The 24937-nt window shown below is 55.0% G+C and overlaps 1 protein-coding gene across 3 annotated transcripts in view; it reads right to left on the reverse strand.

Moving 5' to 3' along the window:
* Window positions 1-5321: 5321 nt before the first annotated feature.
* The window catches only part of OTOF (otoferlin), a 61191-nt gene continuing 41575 nt past the window's right edge, over window positions 5322-24937 (reverse strand). For 2 of the 3 annotated variants that reach the window (XM_032184809.1, XM_032184808.1), the window contains 29 exons: window positions 23685-23805; window positions 23248-23348; window positions 22745-22835; window positions 22147-22263; window positions 20700-20852; window positions 20044-20233; window positions 19546-19670; window positions 19105-19239; window positions 18452-18613; window positions 17486-17605; window positions 16986-17147; window positions 16574-16736; window positions 15639-15709; window positions 14660-14689; window positions 13955-14107; window positions 13524-13590; window positions 12043-12167; window positions 11803-11937; window positions 11068-11205; window positions 10768-10895; window positions 10159-10329; window positions 9494-9654; window positions 8515-8657; window positions 8231-8319; window positions 7908-8006; window positions 7078-7319; window positions 6021-6199; window positions 5753-5853; window positions 5322-5502 (listed from right to left, as the gene is read on the reverse strand). In XM_032184809.1, coding sequence (XP_032040700.1) covers window positions 5322-5502; window positions 5753-5853; window positions 6021-6199; window positions 7078-7319; window positions 7908-8006; window positions 8231-8319; window positions 8515-8657; window positions 9494-9654; window positions 10159-10329; window positions 10768-10895; window positions 11068-11205; window positions 11803-11937; window positions 12043-12167; window positions 13524-13590; window positions 13955-14107; window positions 14660-14689; window positions 15639-15709; window positions 16574-16736; window positions 16986-17147; window positions 17486-17605; window positions 18452-18613; window positions 19105-19239; window positions 19546-19670; window positions 20044-20233; window positions 20700-20852; window positions 22147-22263; window positions 22745-22835; window positions 23248-23348; window positions 23685-23805 — 3853 coding nt within the window. Of the gene's footprint in view, window positions 5503-5752; window positions 5854-6020; window positions 6200-7077; window positions 7320-7907; window positions 8007-8230; window positions 8320-8514; window positions 8658-9493; window positions 9655-10158; window positions 10330-10767; window positions 10896-11067; window positions 11206-11802; window positions 11938-12042; window positions 12168-13523; window positions 13591-13954; window positions 14108-14659; window positions 14690-15638; window positions 15770-16573; window positions 16737-16985; window positions 17148-17485; window positions 17606-18451; window positions 18614-19104; window positions 19240-19545; window positions 19671-20043; window positions 20234-20699; window positions 20853-22146; window positions 22264-22744; window positions 22836-23247; window positions 23349-23684; window positions 23806-24937 lie in introns of all 3 variants that reach the window. The other variant, XM_032184807.1, reaches the window with a different exon arrangement.

Here is a 24937-nt window from a genome sequence, read left to right on the forward strand (position 1 = left end):
GGAGCCACCACGGCTGGAGGAGCCCTCCAAGGTCTTGTCCAATGTCCCCCTGCCACCAGTGTCCCCAGTAAGCCACCCCCTGCACCAGTTGAAGCCGGGGGTAGAAGAACGTTGGATTGCTTGAACTCATTAGTGGTGTCTAAATAAAGCAGTCATTATTAAAGCCAGGAATGGGAGAATGGGGGTCGCTTAATGGCATTAGGGTAGGTGTTGCTAGGTGTCTTGGCTTGCTGCTGTGCAAATTAACCGAAATGAGGGGTCTCGGGGCCTCTCACAGAGGACGTTTCCTGACAAAAACGGGGAATCTGCCTCAAAAACCAGCCGAGATCGACTCTGTGGGTTGGGCAGGAGCCGAGGAGCAGCTGAGTCTGTACAAAGGCAGGGGGTGATGAAGAGGAGGCATCAACCTTCATCCCCACGGCCCCCCAGTGACCACCACCAAAAGGCACTGCACAGACGGGAGGAGTTTACGGAAATGACTCTTTGGAGCTAATTTTAATACAAAGCAGGTGATAGGTTATGAATATTTATTGGCATATTGGGAAACTTCATGCATTTCTAAATCTACACTGTGTATAACCACGGCAAGTTGCCGTGTTGGGGCACGCATGCCTTTGGGGGCTAATAAGCCACATAACTACTTTATAACTCATTTGCTTTGGGTTGTAGAGTTCTTCCACGAATCAATCTGCTCCAACCATCCCCTACCACCAATGTCACCAATAAACCATGGCCCCAAGCCCCCAGGTGATGTCCGTCCATCCCACGTCCACCACGAGAGCTCAGAGCACTGCAGGTCCGTGGTTTAATCTCATCATTCACTGACCTGGGTGGAGAGAGAACTGACAATAGAAATCACCCTGTGAGAAACAAAGTTGTGTTTTTGCAATAAAAGGTGTTTTTGTAGTGGGAAATTCCACTAACCTTGCATATTCAAAAGGGATTGTGTGGCACTGAAGTGTGAAGCGGATGAGGGGAAGGTCCCCCTGTCCCAAAATAAGGGGGATAACTTAATAAAAACAGGATGAGCAGTACAAAATCAGGAAAAAACAAAAACCACAGGCCCTCTGGTCATGAGAGAAGAAAGAAAAAAAGAAGGAAAAGGAGAAATTAGTGATTGGTCAAATAAAATTGTACATGTATGGTATAGAAGGGCATCGAGTAGACTGTAAACCTGCAGTAGTCAGGCAGTGAGAAATGGGAGAAATCAGGTGTCGGGTAATAGGGGATATAAGGTTAGGATCAACTTTTACTGCTTGCAGGATGCCCGCCGTTAATCTCAAATAAAATAGCTGCACAGAAGATGTGTCTGAAGAAAATTTTTGAGATTTTTCTCACACCCCCAACAGCAAGTGAGTGTGAACAGGAGTTTTATTTGAGAATCCCGTGACTTGAGCTTTCCTGAGCTGCTCCTTCCCCTCCTGATTCACGCTCCCCCACTCTCATCTGCCTGGATTTGGCTGTGCCCACCCTGGGGCAGCTCCCTTCCCTTCTCAGAAGGGCTTTCTCCTGCCGACCCTCGGCCACCAGACCCTTGACACGCGAAGCCAGGACGCTCGGGTTTGTCCCTGCTGTCCCTGCGTGGGGACGCTGGGTGCAGCCCTGGGGCCATTCCACCCATTGTGTGGCAGTGGGCTGGAACTGTCGCATCACACCACGGCCAGCTTCAGGCGGCTTTGGGGGGCTCAGTGTCACTTTGCCTTCGTGGTGGTGAGCCAGAGGCTGAGCGAGAAATTAAATTAGTGGCTTAGGAGTGTGGAGCTGGGAGAAGGAGCAAGGAGGCGGGTAGGAGCAGGCAGCATTGCTATGGCCCCAGCCTCCCCTTCCCTTGGAGTCTTACTGGGTTTTTTAGCCTCCCCAGGGCTCCTTCCAGCCCTGGTTGATGCTGCTGTGGGAGCGTTGGGATGAGAGCATGAGGAGCCCGATGCTAACCTCTGGTTGTGTTTTGGTGGCTCTGTTACACAGGACGGGGACTGGGCACACGCCATTGACTATCTACGAGGTGCGGTCCCCGTGGCCCAATGTGGGTGCTGGGACAGCTGGCCTTGTGGTTCTTCATCGTCCAGCTGCAGACTCTGATGAAGTTGCTTGGCTTCCACTCGCTCTGGGGCCAAACGGTGTCAGCAGCCATCGTGGTTGCCAAATCCGTGAGGATGATATCGCCAGAGGTAACGAAGCACCCAATGCCCAAGCCCAAGAGCTGCTCCTGGGCTCCTAAGGGCATCTGCCATGCCCCCAGGGCCAGGGGATGGATCATGGTGGAAGGGAAATGTTGCTGGATAAGTTTTGTGCACTCGCAGGGGACTGCTAAGAGGAGGAGCACGTGGAGGAGCAGGAGGGTGCGGCGAAGAGCCCTGAGGAGGCTCGTGAAGAGGCACGTACGCAGCGGGAGATGCAGAGGGAGGTGGGTGTCATGGAAAGCAGAACGGCTGACGGAGGGCCAGGGTTGATTGAAGCTCACACACAGCACAACCCCTTTGCTCCAAGCCTCTTTTTTGGATGCCCCAAACCCAGGTCCCCACTCCGTGCCCACCCTGGACCTCTTCAGGGCCTCCCTGATGGCGTTTCCATCTCAAGGGGGTCCAAGGGGAGCCCTGCAGCCCCTCAAAACCACCTCCTTTCTCCCTGCCAGCTTGAGACAGAGGTGGCTGCGTGCTGGGCAGCCCCGGCGGTACTGGCTGCGGTCGGCGAGGAGAAGGGGCTGCATCTTCTGCGACCAGCAACATTCCCCCCTGGTGCCCACGGTGGCCGTCTCCATGCCTGCAGGAATGCCGGGAGAGGTGCTGATCAGCTCCCCTCCATCATCGCCCGCACCTCACGGGGTGAAACAAATCCGCTTCGGTAAATAGTAGGAATGCAAATAAACGGGGTTGGTTCTGGAACGTGGCCGGGAGGTTTATTTGAGAAAGCCTTGATGCGAGTTGTCCTGACTTGCTCTCCCTCTCCTTTCCCTGCTGTTTCATGCTCCCTCATTCTCCTCCCCATAGCCACACAAACGTCCCAGTGGGGTGTGCAGGGGCCTGGCTGGGATCCCTGGTACAGTGCAGAGGACAAGGGACCCCTGAGGTGCCCCGGAGTGGTGACAAGCCATCAGCCATGGGGGGCTTCCTGCCTCCTGGGGTGTGCTGCACCCACAAACCCTCAATGGAGGGGTGTTGGGGCAGCTTCCTCAAGAGCTTCACTGCCTCCTGCACCGCTCTTTTGTGTGTGGATGTCCAGATTTTAGGGAAGGAGTGGCTTGGGAAGTGCCCACTGCCATGACAAATGTCCCTTGGGGATTGCAATAGCCTTGAGGAGGGAACACCCCTCCTGCAGTGCCACTTTGCCAGCAGCTGCCCAAACCACAGTAGGTCTCTGAAGGTCTCTGTAGGTCTCCCCACAAGGGACTGCTGGGGACACAAACCACCAAATCCAGCTGCTGTGGGAGCAACGTGAGAGCTCAGCAGAGAGCTCAGCAGTGAAACCGAGACTTTATTGACAGAGTACAAGAGCAGCGTCCTAAAAACACCCCCGAGAGTCATTCCAGTAGTGAATGAGGGTCTTGCACACTTAAAGCTGAGCATGGTGGGTCTGCAGCAGCTGAGTATGGCAGAGAGCTTAGAAGAGAGCCCTTCCTTCCCTCCTTTCCCAGTATATACAGGCAGAAATACTCCAACCCCAGTGCATCTGGATGAGCACAAACCAAAGCCATGAGTGAGACGGGCAGGGGGAGCTCATGCAGGGACAGAGGCTGTGGCTCCCTGTGAGCCCCAGGGGTGTCCAGCCAGCACCCGTGCTGGGTTGGTGCCCTGGGAAGATGCTTGTGCCTCTGTACGGGTGAGTTTTGGATGGGGCTCTCTCCACCTTCTGAGTCAGTGATGTGGTGCTGGGAATAAACCACAGCTCAGCTCCAGGTGCTGGCACCGCAGGTTGTGGGGTAAAATGCCATGTGGGGGCACAAAGACAAGAGGGGACAGGGGCAGGCGGGACCAAGCAATGAGGTCTCAGCCTTTACCCCCTGATGCATATGTTAGACATCTTCTCTCCTGCCATCAAAGCATTATATTCCAAAACCACCTCATCGGTGTGCTGGATAATAATGCACAGCTCAAAACTGGGTGGCCGAGCTAGGCACGCATGGAGGTCACGCAGCCAGAGATGGAGGTGGAGAGGCAGAGCCAGCACAGAAGACAGCGGCGTTGGCTGGTCAGGCAGCAGAGAAGGGCTGGTAGGAGCCAGCCCCAGAACAAGAGCAGCTCCAGCAGCACCCACAGGCACCAGAGCCCCCTTCCAGCCCCAGCCATGCTGCCTGTCCTCCCCTCAGCCAGGACAAGATGTCCGCCGAGGTGGCCATGGCACCTCACAAAATGGCCGCCTTGTTTTCCACACTGGGCCTGCTGCCCTCAGGGAGTACCAGCACTGAAAGTCACAGAATCACAGAATCACAGAATTTCTAGGTTGGAAGAGACCTCAAGATCATCGAGTCCAACCTCTGACCTAACACTAACAGTCCCCACTAAACCATATCCCGTCACCAGCAACACGAGAGCTCGGCCAAGAGCTCAGCAGTGAAACCGAGACTTTATTGACAGAGTACAAGAGCAGCGTCCTAAAAACACCCCCGAGAGTCATTCCAGTAGTGGATGAGGGTCTTGCACACTTGAAGCTGAGCATGGTGGGTCTGCAGCAGCTGAGTATGGCAGAGAGCTGAGAAGAGAGCCCTTCCTTCCCTCCTTTCCCAGTAAACACAGCCAGAAATGCCCCAGCCCCGATGCATCTGGGTGAGCACAAACCAAAGCCATAAAAGATGGCCAAGAGGAGCTCACGCAGTGACAGAGGCTGTGGGTCCCTGTGAGCCCCAGGGGTGTCCAGCCAGCACCCGTGCTGGGTTGGTGGCCCTGGGAAGAGGCTTGTGCTGCTGGATGCTTCCCTGCCTCTGCCAGCACCCCAGAAAGGTCAGGGCTGGCCCCTTGCACAGCCCCAGGGCTCCATTTCTGAATGTCCTCCAAGGAGCATTTGGGGAGCCTCCCGCAATGCAGCCCCAGCTCTTGCATCGCTTCCTGCTGCAGCAGAGCAGTGGGCAAAGGGGTCCAGGACCCCCAGCCTGAGTGCCCCACAGTGGCCGGCTGGTCACTGCTACTAGCCCAGGATGCCCAGCCTCAGGGTCAGAGCCTTCCTCCAAACCCATTTCTTTAGTAATAAAGCCAGAAATGGGATCTGTGGAAAAATGCAGCAGAGGAGGGCCAGCAGCAGTGAGATGTCCCCCGAGGCCACGGGCAGGAGAAGGGCACGGGGCTGGGGCAGGAGGTGGTGCTGGGCTGGGGGCTGGCTGCCCCCGTGCTTCATGCCCCCAGGAGCTTCTTGACCATGTAGCCTGGCATGCTGTAGAGGAAGAGGGCCACCATGATGAGGAGCAAGAGGGCCAGCACGATTTTGATGATGAGCCACTTGTAGCGGGTACAGATGAGGTATTTGATGGACTTGAGCGGGTTGAGGAACCAGATGAAAGACGTGTCGGGGCGGCTGCCGGGGAAGGAAACGCCTGTTTTCACGGATGCCATGGCCATGGGGAGGGCAGGCAGCATGGCTAGGGATATGGTGGGCAAAAGGAAGCCCTGGGACCCCCTTCCCTGGGCTATTTTGCATCATTTCTACATCCCCTGAGGTGTAACCCTTCTTCACCTCCCCACTATGCCTCCCTCCCTGAGGACCACCCCACAAAAAGATACCCTACAAGCCCAGGTATCTGCTGGGAGAGGGCTTTCCTACTTACTTGGGTTTTTCCAGGGGGTCAGGCTCATTGCGAGCCAGCCCGGCGGGGGATTTCTCTGCCTCCTCTGCAGTCAGGAGGTGTAGTTCAGCCTCGACTTTCCCCTGCACGGAGAGAGATCTGCTGAGCCCGAGGCAATGCTCCCCACCTGCCCCCTTGAGACATAGGAACAGAGGGGGCCTGAGGGAGCAGAAGCATCTCTAGGGGGTGTTCTGCAAAAAGCACCATCCCCACGACAGAAAACCACCCCCTTCTCCCTCCCCATCCTTACGGTGACCTCCAGCTCATCGTTCTCATCCCTGGCCACAAAGGGCCACCAGCCTTTCACCCGCTTCTGCTTGAAGATCGAGACCATGGGCAGCTCCGCCTCGTTTGTCACCATCTCCAGGCTGCACAGCTTTGATGTCTTGGCTCCCCGGGGGAAGCGGTTCAGGTCCAGCTCGATGGCCCCTGGCAGGAGATGATGGGAAGCAAAGATATTTGCACCCCCAAAATGAGAGACTTTGGTTAGAGATGATCCTGGAAGACTTTTCTGGGAACTCAAAAGCTGACATCTTTGCTATGGGGACAGCCTTGGAACAGCAGCGGTGGAAATAAAGGCTCTCATTCTATCTGCTCTTATACCTAAAGGGGTGGGAGAATTCAAGTCGTGCTTTTGCAGTGTAAAATCCCACAAACGCTGCATATTTGAACGTGATCGTGCAGGCATAGCAGTGGCATAGCAGTGGGGGGTATGTTAAGCAAAAAAGGGGACAGCAGAAGGTCCTGCCACCCCAAAATAAGGGGGATAGCTGAGAAAAACAAGATGAGCAGCGTGAAATCAGGAAAAACAAAAATCATAGGCATGAGAGAAGAAGGGAAAAAAAGGAGGAAAAGGAGAAATTAACGGCTGGTCAAACAAAATTGTATATATATGGTATGGGAAGGTGTTGAGTAGGTTCTGAACCTGTAGTACTGAGCCCATGAGCAAATGGGAGGAATCAAGCATGGGGTGATAGGGAATATGAGGTTAGGATACACTTTTGCTGTGTACTCCTGTTTGCAGGATGCCCTCCATGGCAATCACAAATAAAAATGCTCCTTCCCTGAGATCTGGCGTTGTTGGCTGCAGATTGTTTTATATATAGGGGTTTGCAGGATCTTGGGGCTTGAGGAGCAGGGCTGCCCTCCCAGGCTCTGTTCCCATCTTGGTGTCATCTCACCCCACATCCCTCTGCTGAGGGACCCCCACCGGCCACCCCATTGCCCCAGCTTACCGAGGAAATCATCAGAATCATCAGAATCAGTGGAATCATCGGCAAAAATCATCGGAAATCATCCCTTCTTACCGAGGAAATCATCGGCCGAGAAGTGGTCGGCGTCCCACACCTGTAGGGTGAGCCGGGCCGGGATCTTGTACTCGGTCTCGTCCCAGGAGAACATGGACTCCTTCTTGGAGATGACGATCTTCTCCTCCGCCGTCAGGTAGTCGAAGGGGAAGATGTAGCGCCAGTTGAAGTTGCCCTCGCCGGTCAGCGAGTGGTAGTGGACGTCCGTGTCCTGCTTGTCCTCCTGCTGGCCCTTCAGCCACCTGCAGGGCCCGGAGGGGTGACAGTGGTGACGTGCCCTCAGGGCAGGGAGCAGAGGGCATGGGGACATCCTACACGTGCAGCTGGGATGTCTCCAGGCCAGCAAGGCATGGATAAACTGGAAAAACCTGGAGCTATAAGCATTGGGATGGGGCTGCTTGAAGGACTGCAGCAACCTCTCCAAGGGGCAGCATGGGCATGGGGCACAAGGCCCTAAAGGGACCAGTGGGGTATGAGGGCAAGAAACCCTATAGTCTGACCCCCACCGACTGCAGGTGTCCACAGAATCCCTATTTCACATCTATCTGAGCCCCTCAGAAGGATTTAGGGTCTGCTGCAGTCAGCTTTGGGGTGGGGTTGTCTCTGCTGACCCAGCCTCCAGCAAAGGGACCTGAGGAGCCCAGTTTGGCCCGATAATAACCCACGGCTCCAAGCAGCCAGAGATGGAGGTGGAGAGGCAGAGACAGCACAGAAGATATCAGCAGGGTTGGTGCTCGCTGACCCCGCACCCACAGCTCCCCCAAAACCCACCCTGGGGTCCCCCAGCTTGAAGTAAAGGGGGTGGCAGGGGCTGGATGCGCTCTACCTACCCCCGGACAAAAATGTCGCTGGATTTCTCGCCCGTGAAGTAGTCGTCGTCCTCCAGGATGACCTCGTCTGTGTTCCACACTATCACCCGGAGCTCGTATCTGGCAGGAGGGAAGGAGACGAGGAGGGGAAGCGGTGGGGAAAGGGGCAGGAGAAAGGGGAACCCTCTGGAAGGGGAAGACACCGCCTGGTGCCTCCAGTTTTGGGATGTCTGGTCGGGGTGCCCAGGCAGAGGGCTGGGTTGTGGAGCAGCAGCAGAGCAGGGAGAAGCGGGGCTGCCCCCAAACTTTGAGTTTTCCCCACAAATTTGGGAGATTTTCCTTACTTCTTTGGTTTCCTGGGGGAAATATCGGTGGCGGGGCCAGGTGCTGGCATATCCATGGGGAACATGTCCACCCACATCTCCAGCCGACCCTGCAGGGTCGGAGAGGTGCAATCAGCTCCCCGGATCCCTCCTTGCTCCCAGACCCCATAACATCCCCCACCAGCTTCTCTGTGGGGCAGGATGGGGCTCCCCCGTGCCAGGAGTCCTTGCCCACCCTCCTGGCGTGCTGTGGTGGACACGGGGCACCCAGGGGACCCAGAGACTTGGGGTTATGCTCTGAGGACCTGCTCGATGCCCGGCTTGTCGGGGTTGAGCAGCGGGCGCGTCTCCACGTGCTCGGGGACCAGCTTGCAGCCTGCCCGTGGGATGTCCTCCCAGTGGCGCAGCACGGTCAGGGCCAAGTGTTCGTCCGTCTGCTTCTTCTGGCCTGCGAGGGCAGGAGTGTGAGATGTGTTCATCTGATTCCTGTCAGTATGGAACAATGCTAGGGCCGCATGGGGTGATGGATGTGACCTTCTGTCTTACATACCCTTGTATAACCACAAGTCTAAGAAAAACAGAGTGGTTGATGTGTATTGTTCTTGTATCTTGCAAAGGAATGGTCCAGCAATTTGTGTCAATAGAGAGCTTGAAGGGAAATGTGTTTTTAGGCTTTTCTTTGAAGTCTCTGATATCTGGGAGGGGTTCAGAATAACTGCTAACTATTATGGCTATTGCATGGGACACTATGCAAGTCTCTGATATCTGGCCAGGAGATTAAGGAGAAGGGAAAAAGCTGAAGGATGACTAAAAGACAAAGCTTGCAGGGGATGTTGCACAAGTCTCTGACATCCAGCCAAGTTGGACAAAGGAGAAGGACAAGAGGGAGGAAGACTATGAGCCTTCAGCACGAGAGACCCCTAGAGACCCCCAGAGGGACCACCAGAGACTGATAGGCATGCTCCAGTAGGAGTGTTTGGATTCTGGAAGCTAATTATAATAATCCTGGTTTTTTTTAGAAGTAGTAATGAATATGTATTAGCCTAGGAGCATAAAAAACAGCTGCTTGAGGTAACTGGTGTGCGTCTTGGTGGAGCAGAGACCCCCGGCGCACCCAGCGCTGTTTGCTTACCTCTATTCCTTTAATAAATTGTAAACTTTGATTCTAGTCCTATTTTGAAGTCTGAGCCATTTATGGGGCCACCAGAGCTGTCTCCAGCCCTGGATGATGAAGAGATGCCCAAAGCCCTGCTCCCCCCAGCCCTCACCCCCCGGGGCTGGTACCGTTTTCATCCTCGATCTCCGTGGGGCCGGTGAAGACCCTGTTGGCCACTTTCACTCTCCCTCCTGGCCCGAAGTGCGGCCCGTCCACCTTGCCCTCTTTGCACAGCTTGGAGAGGATTTGCGAGGGCTTCATGGGGTCACGCCAGACGTTATACCCGTGTCTGCAAACAGGAGCGCAGGGGCAGTGAGGTAGTGGCAAGACCTGGAGGAAAAAGCCATTTTGCTCCCCAGCGAGGTAAATACTCCTGCCATGAAGCATCCAGCATTCACGGGGGAAGCATCTGAGGCTCCAAATCTGAAGCCTGAGAGCAGACGAGGTCCCTCTGCACCCCGATCTCTACCCTTTGCTAGCACCTTTCCACCCCAACCCCTTTCCTTTGCGCTACCTCCGACCCCCGTGCACCCTGCTTGACTTTGAAGCTCCGCTTTGCTCCTTTGCTCACCCACCTACTTTGCTCACCCCACCAGTGCCCCTCAGCCCCTTCTGGTGCCATCGCCCCTCTCTTTCCATCCTCAACCCCAGGAAGAGGAAAGGTACAGCACAGACTTCCCCATCAGCAGCCCACGGAAGAGGGAGATTCCTGCAGGAAACCTAGGCTTGGTGTGGAAGACGAGACAGAGATGGGTCCAGGCAGGAGAGCGGGCAGGGAAAGCTGTGATCGTACATGGAGTAGGTCTGTGACACCCCGCAGGTGGCTCGGTGCTTGCTGTAGTAGCGGTTCTCCAGGTCGATCTTGGTCTCCCCGATCAGGTCGTCCGTCCCCACCAGGTCCCAGTCGTACACTGCCACCGTCAGCATGGACTCCATGGGGAAGGTGGCCTCGATGTCGAAGGATCTGGGGCAGGGGAAGGCGGGTGGGGAGCAAGAGGACACGCTGAGGTACTGGGCTGCTGCTCAAAGCCACCCGTGGGCGAGGTGGCTCTGTCCCGAGGTCATTGCTCGGCCTGGGTGCCTCAAAAACCCCAAAATTGAGTTTGTGTCACTGGGGAGCCGGGCAATCCCCTCACTGGAGTTCAGGCCTCACGTTTCCTACAGCAGATGCTTAATCGTGATCAGATATGGACACGTAAACATCCTTTACTCTTTGACCATGCTCCTGCTAAAGGAGAAATGGCTTAATTGAGGATGTCTACGCTGCTTGCAGTGTGATGAGCCCCATCTTTTGAACCCCAAACAGCTGTGGGATGAACAGGGTGCAGGTCCAAGGGTTTTCAAGCTTGTCTCGGGCTTAGCTCACCCCTTCTGGGTGCGAACAAGGAGTTGGGCAACTCACTTTCCGAAGACAGGGTTCAGCTGCTTGGAGATGTAGTTCTCCTTGTCCTTGATGTCTGTCTTCCCCAGCTTGATGGCGATGTAGGGGTCAGCTTTCCCGTTGATGTCAGCAGGATGCAGATCCGTGGCCTGGGGTGTGGGGGGGGGAGAGAAAAGAGAGGCATCAGCTCCATCCGTGCTGGTGATCAAATCAGGGACGGCCCCGATCTTGGTCCTTAAAACCAAGGGAGGTCCTCCAAGGGAGGATCTTGGTCCTTAAAACCCGAGGGAGCTCAGGATCAGCCCCTGCTCTTGTGCTCACCCGCACGATGTAGACCCGGACCAGCACGTTGATGGGGTCGTTGCTGGGGATCCCCTGGAACATGCCGAAGGTGGGGTCGTACCCTGCCTCCTTGGTGATATCGTCGGGGAGAGGCACTTTGTAGACGCACAGGGAGCCCTGGAGCAAGAGAAGGAGTGCACAGCCTGAGCAGAGCCCTGCTGCCCCGGGAAAGAGGGTGCACGGGCAGGGATTTCCAGGAGGAAAAGTGACATTGGGACAACGAGCCGGGATCCCGTGCTGGGCAGGGGCGGTCCTGGGTCAGAGCATCACTTAAACACAAGCAAAGAGCTAAATTGGCATTAATTGGCTTAATCTGCCAGGCTTGCAACCTCCAAAAGCAGCTCCCTTCATGCAAGAATCCTACAGCTGGCAGAGGTGCTCCTGCATCGCCTGGGGGCTGGCAGTGAGAAAGGGTCCTCAGAGAAACCCCAGGGCAAGACTTATTTCTCCAGCAGGCAAAGAGGAGCTGTTTTTCCCTTGGATTTCTTCAAGAGCTGTGAGACGTCCGTTTGCCTTCAGATCATCCCTGTGGATGCTCTGCCTGGAGCCATCTGATTCCCGGGGCTGCCCTTGGAGGCTCTCCCTCCCTGCACGGTGCTGTGGCTGGGGCAAGGCAAATCGTTTTCTATTTCTATTCCTGCCAAAAACCTTCAGGAGAGAAGCCTGGAGGCAAGGGCTGCCCCAGTCCTGGTCCAGCCCAGCACCCGGACTCACTTTGAACCTCCCCACTATCCTCTCCTCCTCGGTTGCGTTGTCGTCGTTGTCCCCAATCTTCCCACGGAGCAGGTTGAAGGTGTGCAGCCAGTCCTCGAAGTTATCAAACTCTGCTTCCAGCTCTTTGTTGAAGACCTAGGTGACGGAAAAGAGGGGAATCGGGTGAAAAAAAAAAAGGGCTGCAGATAGCTGGGACTGCCTCCAATCCTGCTCCTGCTCCTGGCCCGCTGTCACACTCACCTTCAGCTCGTCGATCTTCTGCTTGTTCTTCTTCTCAGGGAGCTCAGGGGCCGCCTGCTGCTTCTTCTTCTTGTCGTCTTTGGGTGCCTTGGACTTCTCCTTGCTCTTTGCCTGCCCCTTGAAGCCTTTCATGGGAGAGTCATCAAGTTTGATTTCTGAGGCCGAGGGGAAGCAGCGGGGATGGAGGAGATGGAAATGAGGATGGGGGGAAGACAGGGAAAGGGGGGGACTCGATCAAAGTCCTTAAAACAGGAGGAACGTGAAAGCTGACAGCCTGCAGCTCCCAGCCCAGCCCTGGAGCAACCTTTTGAGCCTTCTCCTGTCTTTCCCTGAGCCTGGCCATCGCTGCACAGCATTTCCAGGAGCCCAGGCAATGCCTCGATGGCCTCGATCCGCCAGCTTTTGTGACTGCTGGGCAGCTCAGACGGGGACAGACGGACGGCCACGAGGACGTGGTGTGGAAAAGAAAGGAGGAAGGAATGGGAGTGCCAAGGGGAAATGGATCCTGCTCAGAAGGCAGGACAAGAGTGGTGTGGGATACAAGACACCCCCCCGGCAGCCCTGCCAGGACAGCAAGCCCAGGAAGAAGCTGCTCGGAGTCATCTCAGCCAAGAAATTTTGCATTACCCGGGCAAAACAACGACCTTGCATCATGTGGATGTGGGATATATAGAGAAGATGAGAGAAAATCCTCATGGAAACCCTTCCCAGCCCTGCTGGAGGGCCTGGCAAGGGGCTGCAAATGGATAAGGTCACCCCTGGGCAGCACGGCCCAACTCATCGGAATTCCTGGCCCATTATCATTTATATTACAAGTTTTGTTTCAGTCAACTTCAGACACCTGCAGTGCCCCTGTAGGAACTTCAACCCCCCGATTTCCTTCGGAGACAGATGCTTTTAGGGCACAATTTATCCTATTGCAACATGGAACTGAAAATGGGTCAGAGATCTGGCACTGGGTGCTCACGTTTTTCTTCTGCCTGTGCTAGGCAGGGAGAGCAGAGCAGGATGCCTTTACGCACAGGTAAAAGCAGGTAAAATGCTTTTTTTAAAAAAGTTTTTTTAAAAAAATGTTTTTTTTTTTAAAAAAAAAAAACAAAAACCAGGTAAAACTTCACTTCAAAAGCTGGGACAAAACAAGAAGTTTTCTTTCTTTAAAGCTTCCTGCAGAAGGAGGATGGAAAACCCCACGAAGGAGATCTAGAAGCACCGACTCCTTGGCACGCTCAACACATCTGCATGGCCAAAGCAACACTTCCAGTGACCTAGGAACTGGTGATTGCACAAAAATGCCCTGGGACAGCAGCACGGCTCCCCGCCAGCACCCTGAATTGCTCCACAAAAATCGATCCTGCCTTGGTTTGTACGTGCTGGGAGTGTCTGATGCAGCAGAGGAACAACTGCGTGCTCCAAAAGGGGTGCCCGAGCACCGAGAGGAGCCCCGGTCCTTCCCCTGCTGGCCCTGCTCGCCCTCTGCTCACCTTCTGCAATCTCCATTTCTTCCTTTTCCTCTGCTTCTGCTGCGGCTGCTTCCTGCTGCCGGAGTTGCTGGGGGGAAAAAGAAGTGAGCAAGGGGTGGGTGACCACGTCGAGGTCCCTGTGCTCGCTAGAAGTGACTGCCTGGGGGTCGCAGCTCTCCGGCTGTCCCAGCAGCGAGCTGGGGTCTGGCAGTGCTGGAGGGATGAAAGCTGCTGGGTGCAGGCTGGAGCTGTGAAACGAGCTCTGTTTCGCACACCCCCAGTGCACCCACGGAAGGGGAAGCCTGCTCAGCTCTGCCAGCAGGCAAGCAAGGAAAGCAGCACGGCCCCAAGCCTTTGGAAATTGCTGAGAGAGAGCTGAGACCTTGCCTGCAGGAGACAACGACGTTCCCCTATTCTACCTTACGTGTCTCACCCCCCTGCTCTGCACCCACCTCCTTCATAGTCTCGATTGAAGCAAAATACTTGGACCACCAGTCCAGCATGCTCTCGTCCGGCTCCTCCTCTTCTACTTCCTCTCCTCCTCCTCCTCCTCCTCCTCCTCCTCCTTTCTTCTTCTTTTTCTTTTTCTCCTTCTCTTCCTCGGACTGCAGGGATGAGGGAAGCAAAGACAGAGAAGGAGAGGGATCAGGTGAAAAGAAAACATCTCCTGATGTGCAGAGGAGGTGGGTAAAGCACTTGAGAAAGCAGAGCCCTCCTGGCTGGGTGGGTTCCTTAGCTCTTTTCCCCTTTTACAGCCACAGGGATGGAGCAGCAAGGTGCCCAGGGCTGCAGCAAGGTGCCCAGAGCTCCAGGAGACAGTGCCTGAGCCCTAAGACATCCCCTCCTGTCTATCCCTATCACCGATGCATTTTCTAGGCTACAGCACCCGCATCGTACGTGGCAGCAACCCTCTCTTAGCCCAGGAAAGTGCCCTGCATTCACCTAGAGGTACCACAAATCCTTTAGGGGCTGGTGTCTGGCTGTGCTGGCCATAACCAGCATCCCAATCCCAGGGAACAGCAGGGCTGAGACAGGTCCCAGAAATTCTTCCCAATCTGCAGGTCCCTGCCTTGGCACCCTCTGACAGCGACCCAGAAGGGCAAGAAAAGGGGCACGGAGGGTTGGGAGGAGGGAGGAGGAGCAGCTCCATCACTTACCACGTCCACCTTCACCACCGCCTCGGAGTTCTGCCGCCCGGCGTGGAAGGGAACAGGGAGAGGGAGAGCAGGTTAGCAGCGCAGCCGAGTGCAAGCACACACGGGCACACGGGGAGGTGAATGCTGGTGTGAGATGTTTTTTATCTGATTCGTGTCAATAGGGAACAATGCTAGGGTGTGATGGGTGTGACCTTCTGTCTTACATACCCTTGTATAAGCACAAGTCTAAGAAAACCAGAGTGGTTGATGTGTATAATTCTTGTATCTTGCAAAGGAATGGTCCAGCAATTCGTGTCAATAGAGAGCTTGAAGGGAAATGTGTTTTTAGGCTTTTCCTTGAAGCCTCTGATATCTGGGAGGGGTTCAGAATAACTGCTAACTATTATGGCTATTGCATGGGATGCTATGCAAGTCTCTGATATGTGGCCAGGAGATTAAGGAGAAGGGGAAAGCTGAAGGACGACTAAAAGACAAAGCTTGCAGGGGACACTGCACAAGTCTCTGACATCCAGCCAAGTTGGACAAAGGAGAAGGACAAGAGGGAGGAAGACTATGAGCCTTCAGCACGAGAGACCCCCAGAGACCCCCAGAGGGACCACCGGAGACTGATACACATGCTCCAGTTTTGGGTTTGGATTCTGGAAACTAATTATAATAACCCTGTTTTTTTTTCTAGAAGTAGTAATGAATATGTATCAGTCTAGGAGCATAAAAACCAGCTGCTTGATGTAACTGGTGTGCGTCTTGGTGGAGCAGAGATTCCCAGCACACCCAGCGCTGTTTGCTTACCTCTATTCCCTTAATAAATTGCAAACTTTGATTATAACCCTATTTTGGGACTGAGCGATTTATAACACCAAGACCCTTCCTTCCAGGATTCAGCCCAGCCCCGTGTTCAGCAGGACAAGGTGGCTCTCTGTTGGGTGGGATTGGCATCTGGAGAGAGATGCCAGCGTGGCACTGACACGCGGGTACTCACAGCTTCCAGCTTCACCATGGTCTCCATCTTCTTGATGGGAACCTCAGGCTCCATGTTGACCACGATCTCCCCTGTGGGGCGAGAGCGAGGGGCCCCGTTGGCCATGGCCAGGTAGCCTTTGAGATGTTTAGCTGGACAGGGGACAGAGAAAGAGAGAAAAAAGAAGGACAGTGTAGAGAAGAAACTGAGAGCTCGGGTGAGATCCTGCAAGGGACATGCTGGGGTGACGTGTGGCCACCTTGCTGAGAGAAGAAGAGCAGGGAAAATGAGCACAAACCCTTACAGCTTGAAAAAAAAAAACAACATTCCTATAGCAAAGGAAAGCAGGTGGTGAGAAAGGCGAGAAGGGACAAGGAGGATGATTGCCCTGAGAGAAGCAGCACAAAGATGCAACCACAGCTCCAGACCTGTGCCCGGAGCCAGGGATGGACCCTAGAAAACTCCCCAAGCTCCCATCTCTGCCCAGCCAAGAGGGCCTCCACCTCCAGCAAGAGTTTTTGAGGAGGGGAGCGATTCCTGTGCCTCTCCAAGCCCTGAGGAGCCGGGCTGGGTGCAGGGACAGTGGCTCGTGATGGGTTTTGCTGTGGGGAATTCCCTGGGGCTGATAGGGAACGGAGGCTGGGATTTGGAAGGTGTCCACCCCCAGCCCCAGTCTGCAGCTTTCCATTTTTACCCAAATAGCAGCAGCAGGCACAGAGCATGGCAAATCCACCTGGGGGAGCGTGTGGGCTCACAAAGATGCAGAGAGGTTAGAAACGAACAAACTTTCCTTGTCTCACAGGCATCAGGGGGAGCACAGAGGAAAAACTCCACGGGGACTCGGGGCCAGCAGCTTCCCACCCCGTTGTCCCCATCCCCTTCACTGAGAGCAGGAAACATCGAATCTCCTTCTTTGCCCGTGCCCTCCTGTTGCCCACAGCCATGCTCCTGGTTACCTGTCATGTTCCAGTGCTGGGCCTTCTTGTCTGGGGGGCGGTAGATGAATTTTCGGAGGGAGCTGACGGCGTGGGAGCCCACCAGGGTGTAGCGCCCGAAAGCCCGGCAGTCCACCACCCTGATGTTCAGGGGCGGGTGGAGCAGCTCGTTCTCCGGGAGGTCCTGGGGAGCAAAGAGGGGCTGGTAAGCAAGGGATGGATGTTGGCTGTGGGATGTTCACTTTGGTGGGTGGAAAAAGCAGCAGGGACTAAAGCGGGGGTGGTTTAGAGCAGCTCAGCAGGGCAGGGAAAGGCTCCCACCAGCTGGGATGGAGCTCAAGTCCCCTGTTGCTTGAAAAAAAGGGGCTGGGAGCCCCGGTTTGGGTTTCAGAAAGGTTGGGTTTCGGCTGAGGAGCCAGGGGGGAACACTCACCACTTCGAACCACTTGACCAAAGTGCTGAAGTTGGGGTTTTTCTTGTAGTTTTGGATGAGGGCGGACTGCACCCCCTTCCCAGCGCACTCGATGTCCACCCGGGGCCGGTCCACCTGCGCCAGGTTCACTCTCTTCAGGTCCCTGAGCCCCCAAAACAAAATCTAGGAGAGGAGGAGGAGGCAAAGCAGGGGCATGAGAGGGCTGCCCTCAGCTTGGAGGCCACAGGAGTTGGTCCTGAGCATCCCCTGGGAGTGTCTGGGACTGGGAAACGAGTCCTGCAGCATCTCCAGCCAGCAGGGACACCCGCACCCATGGGTGCACTGTGCACAGAGCATCTCGGGCTGTGTTGCCTCCATCTCCACTCTCTACCCAGGCAGCCAAGGGAGAGGGAAGCTGATGGCCAAACCGAAATGCTCTTTAGGCTCGTTGTGGTGCCCATATTTAAGCCAGGGGTGATCCAGTTGCTGAAGATTAAAATCTGGTGCTCCGATGCAATTACCTCCACTCTATATTTGCTCAGCACCGGCCGAATCCCCAGTGGCACCGGCAGGATGGGGCCCCGGTCCATGTCTGTGGGGCCGTCGATTGGGGGCAGGTCCGACTTGCCCCCAGGACCAATCTGGAAGAGATGCAGCTCGGATTAGGATCACAGAACCACAGAATGGGTTGGGTGGGAGGGGACCCTTAAAGCCCACCTCGTGGCACGGCAGAGACCAAAGCCCCAGCTCCGGGGTGCCTTTGGAGCACATCACTGGTTCTGGGGAGGATGAGGTGGCTGCTGGGGTGGCTCCTTGGATGGCTCAACCCATGCAAAGGGACCCCCAGGGGCCACCTCGCAGGCATTTCCAGCTCCTGGGGCACAAAGGAGCTGCCCCAGCTGCGTTAGAGGAGCCTGCAGCCACTCAGCACATCCAAACCCAGCCCTGTGATGAGTTTCTTAGGGCCTCTCTCCTCTCAGCTGGGAGCTCTCATCACCCCTGCACACCAGGAGGCTGCTGAGACACGGCCCTACAAACGTGACAGTCCCAGTGCATGGAAAAGAAGGCAGGAAAGAGGCAAGATTTAACTCTGGCACCTCTGTGTACTATGGGGGTAAAATTTTGCCATATTCTTGGGATGCGGATGTGAATTCTCATCCCTTTTTCCTTAGACCTTCAAATTGGCCATCTCAGAGAGCACCAAGACTCCCGTTGGCATCTCCCAGTGATGCTGTAGGGAGATTGGGCTAATGCAACATTTTAGTGGGGTGCCCTATCCAGAAAGAAGCTGAGACTCTCTGCACATCATCTCGACCAGTATAACTGGGCAGGAGCTGCCCTGGTGCTGGCTCCGTAGCTGTGTTAAACCCTTCTAGCTCCTCTCGGATGTACGAACTACCTGCTGTTCGTGTAAGAATGGACTGACCCCACTGCCTTCCACCCTCCAGCCCGTCCTTCCCTTCTCTCGGGTTGGGCATTTTTGGTACCTGGAGCAGCTCGAAGGCCGCCAGCAGGTCGCCTGCGGTGGAGTTGCCCCTGTAGATCTGGTAGTACTCCAGCTGCGGGGGGAACCGCGGCGGGCAGTACTGCTCGTCTGACATCTTCACCACCGGCTTGGCAAAGGTGCGGCCCATGAAGTCAGCCTTGCCCTGGGGAGGGGAAGAGAGCACTCGGGTTTGCTGGCCCAGTATGAAGCCTCCCAGCTCTCCCCAGCGTGGTCAGAACAGGATCAACCCCCTGGGGCTGGGACACCAAAGCTCAGCACCAGCTTTCACTGCTGGCTTCCCATCCAAAGGCGCTTCCTAAGGCATCAGCATCTTCAAGTAAGGTGAAGGAGTTGGCCTAGGGCTGGCTTGAGCAGCTACTCTGAAGGGAAAGGCTGATTTAATATCTCCTTGATTCCCACCTCACAAAAACTCTCCACTCTCCAACAATAAGCTATCATTCGGTTGAGTCTAAGAGATTTAATGAGAAGCAGAGGCTCCGAGTCCATGCCCTGGGAGATGTGAGGAGACCTTTTCCCAAGAGTCCAGAGAAAGGCTGTTTCTTGCACCCTCTGCCCTATTCACCTTGCCCATGAGCCAGGAGTGATTACAGGATCTATATCAGAGACATTTTCCTCTGCTGAGTTTCATCTTACCACCGTGTCCTGGTCATAGATCTCAATGACAATGATAGGGGGGTCGTCCCGCATCTCGTGGGCTTCTCCGTACAGCTCCACGTTGTCGAAGACCAGCAGCTGGTCCCAGGTTGGGCAGAGGGTCTCATTGAGGACCTGGAAGAAAGGGAGAGGGACTTACTGGGACCCTGGGCAGGGGCAGCACACAGGCTGTTGGTCTCAGCTCTCCTGCAGCAGGGGAAGCCATGGGGATGGATTCAGGAGAATGAGCACAGCCCCTGCTTGTCTCAGCCACATCTCAGGCTGCAGCTCCAGCACCTGGCTGCATGAATGTTTTTTGGGGTCAGCAAGCCATGGGACATCTCCCAAAGCCTCTTCCCAGAAACAAAAAGCCACAACAACGGGAAAGCAGCCACAAGTTATTCCCACTTCCAGCCCTCCAGGTCAGGAGACGGTGCTCACCTCAGTGCATTGACTCTGGGAGGTGAAGAAGACTCGGGCAAAGGGGTCTGAAAGGCCGCTGCTGTCGGCAGCAAACAAACTCCTGGCCTGGTACATGTGGGCTCGCAGCTGGAAAACCTGCTTCTCTGCAACGGAGAGGGGCAGTGGGACAGCTTGGTATGAAAGTCTGGAGCCCAGCCGTGGGGCTCAGCCCGGAGAGCAAGGTCTCTGAGGCATGCTATTGCTCAGGACTGGCATTAATGAAGGAAATTGGTTGAAAACACGGTTCCCAAATGGGTAAGGACTTCCTCAGCATCCTGCTCTCAGTGCACATAAAGGCAGCTATGAACGGGGCAGGAGGAGGAGGCACAAATCCCACACCCCACCTCCCTCTAGGATTCCCCGTGGGACAACTGGAAGCATTTCCCCTTAGCTCCTGGAAGGCAAGTGGTGTCCTACCAGGCTCCCCCTGCCCTCCGTGTCCTGTCCCCAGAGCCACCAAGGGCAGCAAGCTCTTACTGGTGTAAAGGAGGCTGATGGGTGGGAAGGACGGCAGGTTTTGGCCTCTGGCGATCTTCTTCTCCTCGAAGCCACAGGGCAGGCCGCTCAGGAAGTCCTTGCGCTGCTTGTTGAGGCCCAGCCACAAGTAAATCTCCATCTTGGCCTGAACTGTCCAACCGGCAGGTCCAAAACCCCTCTTCCCAGGTAGCTGGGCATAAAGGACAGATGAGTTTAGGTGGAAATAAGGGAGGCCATAAAGTTGGACAGACCACCTCTTGCTGCACTCCCCTTCTAGTGTATTGCTTGTACCCCACTTACACCCAGGGACGCAGCCCTCATCAATTTGGATCATGCCCACTACTTTGTCTCATGTTTTATCTTCTTCCTACCACGTTGGCTTCCTCTTTCCAAGACAAATTTCCCTTTCCTGGCCAGCCGGATCGAACATCTCTCTCCTTACAGACATTTCTCACCCACCAGACTGCTAAGACCAGGGCTTTACACCTCTTAGCAGCACATTTCCACCATCATTAACGGATCTGTTGTGCCTAGTATTCAATCACCAGCAAAACTGGATACCCAGCTCCCTCATCTCCATCTCCCATCCTCCCAGTTTGCCCCTTCTCCATCTCCCTCCTCCTGGCTGCAGTTCCCCAGGGAAGACGGGCAGGCACCTTGAGGAAGACGGTCTTCACTTTGGCGCAGTCCTTGCCCATCTCCTCGTCCACGATGGAGTAGAGGATGTCCTTGGAAGGGACGCGGGCGTAGGCAATGCGTTTGTTGTTGCTCATCATCCAGATGAAGATGTCGGGAATGGTGTGCTGGGGCTGCGAACACCAGCAAAGAGCCCTGTCGGTGTCTCAGCTCTTTGACCACTGAGGCACTGGCAGGGCTGTAGACCTTTGGAGGGCAACTTCGGCAGATCCTGCAGGATAAGGATGTGCCTTGTGCCACCTTGGGGTCATTGAAATGGTTTTGAGCCTCCCACTGCAGAATCTTTTCTGCTTAAGCAAAGCAGCTGAGAGCCAGTCTCAGCAGGGTGAAGCCTAGCAGGAAAGAAACTGGTATTTACATTTGTTCTAATTGAAATTATTATTATTATAGTTAAAATTATTTTATATTAATATGAAGAAGAAGAAGAAGAAGAAGGAGGAGGAGGAGGAGGAGGAGGAGGAGGAGGAGGAGGAGGAGGAGGAGGAGGAGGAGGAGGAGGAGGAGGAGGTGGTAGGGACAGAAGACTAAAGATTTTTCCTCCCTCTTCACTCAGTGGCCATGGGGGCTGTAGGGCAGGGGCCATGCCTCCGTTCCCTGCTCTGGATGTTTCCCACCATGCCCTACAGTCTGTTTTATGTTCTGTAGTGGAGAGTCTGAGCCAAGGCAGCCCTTACTGCAGCAAGGAATATGTAGTTGAGCCTGGGAGCTTGCCATGGGAAGCGAGAACAAGGAGGTGCAACGACTACAGCTTCCACAAGGGCCAGGAACCCCCACTGGCTACACCCCATGGATCCCATCTGAACCTGAAAATATCAGAGGAACGGTAATTTTCTGAAGGAAGGATAAAAAGATCCTGCTGATGAAGCATCTCTTTGGAAGCGCTGTGAGGAACTGGCATGTAATGGTGGATTCTCTCTTACCCATGAGCCGGAGTGAGGCAAGAGCATGCTGCTGTGATAAAAATGAGATGGTTTGAGTCCTGCAGGAGGACAGGGCTGTATCCCACAGCCCTCTGAAGAGCCATGTACTTTATCAGTTCCCTTCCTAGCCAGAAAAGTCCCCCTGGTGATGATTTTGGTGCTGTGTGGACACGTGCCCCCTCCTGATGCATGGGGGTCTCGCCACGGCTGGAGGCTGGGTGCATCACCTTCAGCTCATCCTCAAGAGGGCCCAGCTCTGTGGCCAGCTAAGAAGGGCTCTTAAATTCCTTCTAGCTCCAACCAGACAAGCCTGGGAGGCTTGGGGCAGTGTAGAGACGTGGCGAGGCTCCTTGGGCTGTGCGCCGAGGCCCTCTCCCCCCTCAGGCCTCCATGAGGCCTGGCTGCTGCCTCGTGGTGCCGTCCTTGTCCCCATGGTGCCATCCCTGTCCCCATGGTGCTGTCCCTGTCCCTGTGGCAGGGCTCTCACCTCGTCCGCCAGGAAGCGGAGCTTCTGCAGGAAGTTCTGCACCAGCTTCAGCTTGTCCTTCATGGTGTTCTTCTTCACCTGCGACCGCAGGGTCGTGGCTTGCTGGCCCATGTTCTCCTGCGGTTAAAGGAGAGCCCAGATCAGAACAAGGGGCGTGTAGGTTTTCATGGGGTAAATTCATGGCTTGGTGGGATGCAGCTGGATACAGAAGCTGGTGGCCTGTGCTGAGCCAGCTGGATAAGCCCCTGCTCTTTCTTTTTCTCTTTTGGATGTCTTTTTGCTTGCTTAACTCCCTTGCAAGCAGCTGGGCTACCAGCCCCAAATATTTAGGATTTCTCTACTGCTGGAGCAGCTGCACTTTGCAGGGTTCCCCAAAATCCTCCTTTCCAGTGTCCTCAGCTGTTTGTGAACCTGTGGGACACCTGGGACCTTTGCAAGACCCAAGTGCTCTTGGGTTCCTCTTTTCAGAAACAACCCCCAGCCCTCCGTGCACAGAGCAACCAGCACACCCAGGACCCAAACTACCCATTGCACTGCCAAGTTCCTGCTCCGTTCCCAAAAATTCCTCATTTCCCCTGCCTGGCTGCATCACACTCACCAGCTCCCGCATGCAGGACTTGAGCCTCTCCCGGTCCAGCCTCGTGCGGGAGGAGTGGTGCTGGTCCTTGTCAGCCAGTGTCACAAAACGCCTATGAAAAGGGTCAGCAGCATGAATTTTATGGGATCCTGATGGCTCAAGCAGCGGGGCTGCCTCTCTGCCACCAGGAGGTCACCTCACTGGGGAGAAATGCCCTCAATTTTTTTTTGCCCAAGCCACAAGGCAGCCAAAGAAGTGGAAGAAAAAGGAAAGGAAGAAATCCTTTATTGTGAGGGCGGTGAGGCACTGAGCTGGCTGCCCCGAGGAGCTGTGGGTGCCCCATCCCTGGCAGTGCCCAAGGCCAGGTTGAGTGGAATTAGGGGATTATAATCCCTCTGGATTTATGGAATTCTACAATCCTTATGGGTGAAATGCTTTCCCATCTCCCAGTGCCACAGCCTTGCCCGTAGCCCTGCAGAGAGCAGGGGTGTGCAGCACACCACCTTTGCCCATCTTTTACTCACAGGCACCCACTGCTCAGCTCCTCCAGGACCCCTCGCAGCCGGCGCTCCGGGTGCGGCTTCTCCGTCTTGATCATCTCCTGCACGTCGTTGAGCCCTTCCTCCTGCAGCACAACGGGGGAAGCCATGAGGGAGGCAGTGGGGCAATTTCGTATGGGGGAGATGGATCTGGGTGGTGGGATTAGCTCCATCACCCCCCCGATGAGAGTAGCTGGGCTAGGGCCATGGTTTCTTGGCTGTATGTGATAGGTTTTATCTTTGTGGGTCCTTTTTGGACCCCTCTAATCCACTGTCTGCTCTTAGAGCCTCCACCTGCACTGCACTCATCTCTGGCACCTAGCACCCAGCTCTGTGGCAAGCTGCAGAGGTGCTCGGGGAGCCTGGAAGTGCCTCATGGCCAACTCAAGCCCTGGCTGCCTCCCTCCCCGGCCCTCACTGACCAGCTTGTCCGCAATCTTGTCCATGATGTTGGCGTTATACAGCCTGCGGCGCTGGTCCTGCCACCAGCTCTTGATGTAGATGCAAGGTTTATTCTCCAAGTAGGGCAGGTGGAAGTAGTTCCTGTGGGATGAGGCAGAAGAGGTGCTCAGTGCCGCGGCCAGCACCAAATTCTGTCTCCTGCCTCTCCTGTGGAGGCAGAGCTGTGATGGGGAAGGGGCTTGCAGGAGGTCAGGCTGGGAGAAAGGGGGCTGACGTGAGCTGCACCCTCGAGGAGAGAGGCTCCAGCTCTCCCAGCACCCTTCCCTGCCCCAAATCCCATCCAGGTTGGCCATTACCAGGAGGGAATCCCACTCTGTCCCCAGCCAGAGCCCACCCAAACATAAATCTACTGCATAAAGCTGCTGCAGATCTTGCAGGGGTCACCCTTAGCCCCAAACCAGCCTCTGCTCATCAATGAAGCCATCGAGGGTATTTCCATCCAGAAGATGTCAGCAGAGCCCTGTGCTCCGGCACCCAGAGGCTGGAGGCTCTGAGGAAGGGAACGTGAGCAGCTGAACCCAGGCTCTCCAAGGGTATCCCCTCATCCCCTCACCATTTGGTGTTCACCTGCACAAGGAGCTGGAGCAAGGGACCCCCAGGCAGACACCTAAACTGGAGTGCAAGCAGCCCCAGTTCAACATGGCTTGTTTTGTTTCCCAACTGAGTTCAGCCAGCCAGCTATTTCTGATAAATAACATCTATTTACTGGTAAAACACAGCTAAAATAATCCGCTGTAAGTACTTCTCACATGGTTACATCCAATTAACTTTCCTAAGTACAAGTCCTTTACTTGCAAACCCTGGGCTGGGGCTGAAGACCAGCCCAGACACACTAAGACATGTGCTGATCCCACTCAATTTGGGGTTTGCTGATCCCACTGTTTGGGGCAGAAAACACCAAGCAGAATCCCACTTGCAGCTTTCCGTATCTTCTCTGTACGTTAAGGTCATTGCTACCTGCACACTACATGGCAATTTGTAAAGGAGGCACAAAATGTTTTAATTTTACAGCTGGGGAAACTGAGGCAGGTAGAGCAGAAGCACTTTGTCTGCTGACAACCAGATGTGCACCCACAGACTTTTTTTCCAGTATTTTATTTTATTATTATTATTTTTGCACCCTCCCCTCTCTGGGTGGCCGTGACCTTGTCTAGCTTTTAAGATCCCAAGTGACAAGAAAAACACAGCTTGTCCCAGCACAAATTACCTTCCC

Source organism: Aythya fuligula, chromosome 3 (assembly GCF_009819795.1).
Source record: "Aythya fuligula isolate bAytFul2 chromosome 3, bAytFul2.pri, whole genome shotgun sequence".
Lineage (NCBI taxonomy): Eukaryota > Metazoa > Chordata > Aves > Anseriformes > Anatidae > Aythya > Aythya fuligula.